At 47.7% G+C, this 4829-nt stretch overlaps 1 protein-coding gene across 1 annotated transcript; it reads left to right on the top strand.

Moving 5' to 3' along the window:
* Positions 1-1676: 1676 nt before the first annotated feature.
* On the top strand, positions 1677-4603 carry LOC124504932 (secretoglobin family 1D member-like). The gene is made up of 3 exons (XM_047070629.1): positions 1677-1731; positions 3211-3398; positions 4574-4603. Exons 1-3 carry the CDS (start codon positions 1677-1679, stop codon positions 4601-4603), a joined length of 273 nt encoding a protein of 90 aa, XP_046926585.1.
* The last annotated feature ends 226 nt before the right edge of the window (positions 4604-4829 follow it).

Below are 4829 nucleotides of genomic sequence, written 5' to 3'. Positions count from 1 at the left end.
CTCTTAGCCTCAGAAGCCGCATCATTTTATATTCCCCCCAAAATTCACAATGCTTCCTTTTGCTTCGCACCCTGGCACACTCTTATTATTACCTATCTTTTTTTTTTAATGATAACCACAATAATGGATATGAAAAGCCCGTGTGATTTTGACTTGAGATCTGAGACCCAGCCTGTGTGCGCTGGTGCAAATGAACCCACAAGTGTCTCACCTCACCCACCCATTCTGCTCCCACATCACACAGAGTCAAATGGAAACTCCCCTTGACTTGGCCCATCCTGCCTCTCCAGTCACAAAGCCTTCCCTCTCCCACCGGTACTCTTGCATGTATTACATGTTTTGGGGTAACCTAGGTACCTGACATTCCCAAGACACGTGGTTTATGCCATGTTGTCTTGTTTCATGCCCTTCCCTCGGGAGCCCCCCTCCAGCTATTCCTTCATGTCAGAATTCTAGATACCCTGCAATGGCTCTCACAGGGGCTCCCTCTGTATAACAAGACTGATGTCCTAATACCTTCGGGAAGAAGTTTACATGCCTCCCCTGTGCTGCCAGAGAGCACACTGCTCATAGCTGGGGAGAGGCCAAGGATGAGCCCCTTGGATATCTCTATTGCCTGGACCCTGATGACTCAGAAGATCTGACCCTTCCAGTGGACAAGAAAGCTAACAAGGAGCTTCTTTTGGTCAATGGAGAGCCTGACTTGATTTGAAATATCTTTTGAATAAGTCACACAGAGAAAGACAGATACCATATGTTTTCACTCTTTTGTGGATCCTGAGAAACTTAACAGAAACCCACGGGGGAGGGGAAGGAAAAAAAAAAGAGGTTAGAGTGGGAGAGAGCCAAAGCATAAGAGACTCTTAAAAACTGAGAACAAACTGAGGGTTGATGGGGGGGAGGAAGGGAGGGGAGGGTGGGTGATGGGTATTGAGGAGGGCACCTTTTGGGATGAGCACTGGGTGTTGTATGGAAACCAATCTGGCAATAAATTTCATATATTGAAAAAAAAAGAAATATCTTCTGATACTTTTAAACATCTGAGCTTAGAATAGGAAATTAGTTGGGGACGGAGTCTTCCCGGTGGCATCTTGGGATACCGAAAACCACTCATTTGTTACTCTGATTCTGATGCTACTGACCTTTCTGCCTCTCACCTGCCCGGAGGCAAACCCGGCCTAGCAAGCACCATTTCACACTGAAGATATACCCTAACCAAGAGTAGCGGTTTCTTGATTCAGGTCCTTCACTTATTCAAAGAATATTTGATTTTCTTCCCCGGTGTGCCAGGCACTATGCTTAAGATGAACAGAACCAGAGGCTGCATCTTCAGTCAAGGAGTTAATGTCAAGGGCGGTGTGCATCAACTAACTGACTATACACTTGTAAAACTACAACCTCAGTTATTACTACAAAGGAGACATGCCTGGTGCCAACAATGCCTGTATACAGAAACATTGACCCAGGCATTGAGGTCTGTGACACCGATAGATCGCACGAGCCCTGACTAAGGAAGGGAGGGCTGAAAGCCAGGCCCGTGACGTGACCACATGTTTATTTGGGCAGCAGGAGGGAGGCCCTCTAGCTATAAATAGTCCTGGGCTCCTCAGGCTCCTGAGTTCAGCCACTAACTGCTCACCCTTCACTAAAGCTGAAAACTCAAAGCAAAATAAACCATGAGGCTGTTCCTGAGTGTCCTGCTGGTCACTCTGGCTTTTTGCTGCTATGAGGGTGAGTATCATTTCTAATCAGACCAGCACCAGCCCTGGTGAGTACCCTTCTCTGAACTAGGTCAACTTAAGTGGCTTTCTTTAAAAAAGGAAGAAGAAGGGGCAGAAGAGCTAGTGTTCTCTGAGTCTCTAAATAATAAGTCTTCAAGGGGGCTGTGGGAAGCAGCAGCACTCACTATATCTACGAGTGAGTAGATCTCACTGTATCTGCCAGTCCTCTGCTTTTCCACGAGTACTACCAGTTAGTGCAGTCGTGGGATTTCTGTTCATCTAGATTAATTCTAGCCATCCATTCAACAATATTTTTGTATGTCTTCTTACCCGTGATACGGACCACATCTTCTTGAGTCATTCTGTTTCATCTGACTTTTTAAATACCCTCCTCTTTCCCCACGTGGCCTCTGATTGAACCTCTCAACTTCTATGATCAGGGCTCAGATCAGAGCCTAGTAGGGCACTTCCCAGCTGCAGCATGCTTACAAAGACAGGGGGTGGGGGATAAAGAGCCCACACCAGGAACACTGGTCACTTCAGGCTTCCGCACCATCCCACTGGGTTCAGGAAAGAGCCTCAGTTCCTGTCACTCACCCTCTCTAAGGAATTCTGAACATCACTGTAGGGAAAATAAAACAACCATAACTTTGTGTATAAGATTTAAAGATGTTCAGACTGGTGACCTGAGGGTTGTTTTGTATGCGTGTGTTTAACTTTTTACCATGCCTGCATCCAATAACAATCTTATTCTTTGATTTAGTCTCAAAGTAGCATCCTCCAACATATATATAGTTTGATCTACTCTTCTCCAGATTACCCACACTTCTCCGCTCTCTGGTAAGGTCTCACTCTGCTATTCACTTACAAACTTGATACTCAGGGGCACTTGGGTGGCATAGTCGTTGAAGTGTGGGACCTCGGCTCAGGTCATGATCTCACTGTCCGTGTGGTTCAAGCCCCACGCCCGGCTCTGTGCTCACAGCTCAGAGCCTGGAGCCTGCTTTGGAATCTGTGTCTCCCTCTCTCTCTCTCTCTGTAACCCCCTCTCCACACCACACCCCGCTTCTTGTGCTCTCTCCCTTTCAAAAACAAATGAACATTAAAACATTTTTAAAAAATAAAAAATTGATACTCAAACCTCCTCTTCTCTGATATTCAAGACAAAAACAAGGTGTCATCCTGTATAGGCAAAACTTAATTGTTTGAATTCTAAAGAAAGTGAATGTCAGCAAACCAGGAGAGTCCTGGAGACAAAGGGATGTGCTTTAAAAAGGATAAAAACTGAACTAGGGATTAGTAAGCCAGTATTCTAGTCCTGGCTCTTCTGTGCTTCCTCTGAGATCTGAGGAAGCCCCAGCTGCCATGTCGGGACTGCTGTGGGATGAGATCATAAAACCCCTGGGATTCCTGTCTAGTTCTAACCTCAGGGAACCACAGGAAATGTGTGATTTTCCTTATATCGATTGTATTTCTTTTTCTTCCCTAGCCAATGCGTTGCCCTGTCCAGCCTTTGTTGCAGATATCTCAGGCTTTCTCCTGACACCTACAAGTGTCTTCAAGCTATCACTTGCAAAATATGAAGCACCTCCAGAAAACGTTCAGGCCGTTTTGGATGTGAAGAGTTGCACAGATAACATCTCCAAGTCCAGAAGAAAGGCACTGACACAAATATTGGTAACTTCTTTCTTCTTTGTGCACAGGGGCTTCTGCTCAGCTGAGTGGCCAGGAAGGCAGTCAGGGTGCTGCTCTGTCAGGGGCACAGGAGGCGGAGCCTCACAGCTTGCTCCTGAGAGGGTGACAGGTGGCCACAGGGTGGATGGCGTTACATGTGGGAGCTACACTAAGTCTGGGCACATTCCTGCTCAGGTCACTTCCCTGGGCGCCAGGTGCCCCATAGTGCCCTGAGGAGGAGGACAACTGGGACCCCACGCAGTGGTGTTAAAGGGTCAAAGTGTGCCTGCCCCCCTGCCTGGGAGCTTTTCTGAGGGCGAGCTCCCCTCACCCAGTGGACACAGTCACTGGGGAATCTCGTGTCGGCTGTTGGGATGTTGAATAGGGAGACAGCTGGAGGGAGGGAATCAGCTCGGTTCCTGACAGCATGGAGGACAGCTGGTGCGGGCAGAAGGGGGACACCGAGCCAGCTCCTGCAGAGCCAAGGCCTCTCCCCACCACAACTCGGCCCCTCCGCCACTCCCCACCTCCCATTCCATCCCTTATGGAGCCCACAACCACACGCCTTGCTTGCTGTGCCTCCTGTGTCCCCGTGTGAAGGTGACACACCTAAATTACCTCTTTGTCAAAAAATAAGATACTTAAAGGGGACTCTCAGCACGTCGACTGCTGGATTGAGGTCATGAGTTTCCATCACAAATGCCCGCAGGGACCGAATTTTCAGTACCCAGGAGATGTGCCATCGGGTTGGATCGCCACACCATGAGCCTGGGAATCTCCAGCCAGTACCCCCAAAGTCCCCTCCCACCCCTTTTCCAGTCTTTTGCCCCTGTATCCCCTTTGCAGTAAAAAAGTAGAGTCCTCTGCCCTGGCATATCAGAGGAAAGATTCCGGGAGGCTCCTCCTTCCGCTAGAAACCTCACCCTCACTCTCAGTCACCTCTGGGTTTATCTGCCAGACTGTGGGAACGGTTTTCTCACGACTTGCATGGTTTATTGTAGTCACCTCAGGTATATTTAGTTGACCAGCTTCCCCAGTTTCCTGTCTTGTGCCCATTCTACTTGCCTTTTGTCAGTTCAAACTTTACTGACAACTTCTTGTGACTGACAGTCTATGCTCATGTGTCATCCCCAGGGGCAGTGTGACTAACCTTCTCTCTCTTTCTTTATCTATTTCAGGGGAAAGTCACAGCATCGTGTGTAATTTAAATCTTACATCGTAGTACCTCTGTCTTGCAGTGATTACCTGATCTTCTGGAAAATGTAAAGGTTTCAACATCTTGCTTCAATAAATCATTTGCCCTGCACTTGTCTATTTGTCTTGTTATTATCCAACATATTCCGGCCTTGAGCTGGGATGGCTTTTGCCGCAAAGTGGCCATTGGGTGTTGTCAATAGTAAAGTTCAGAGCACTAATGTCCACTTACCTATGGGG

The sequence above is a fragment of the Lynx rufus genome, unplaced genomic scaffold (assembly GCF_022079265.1).
Source record: "Lynx rufus isolate CCGP_SWC_20201006 ecotype Redwood Valley unplaced genomic scaffold, mLynRuf1.p SCAF_9, whole genome shotgun sequence".
Lineage (NCBI taxonomy): Eukaryota > Metazoa > Chordata > Mammalia > Carnivora > Felidae > Lynx > Lynx rufus.
This window is presented reverse-complemented; position numbering and strand designations above follow the sequence as displayed.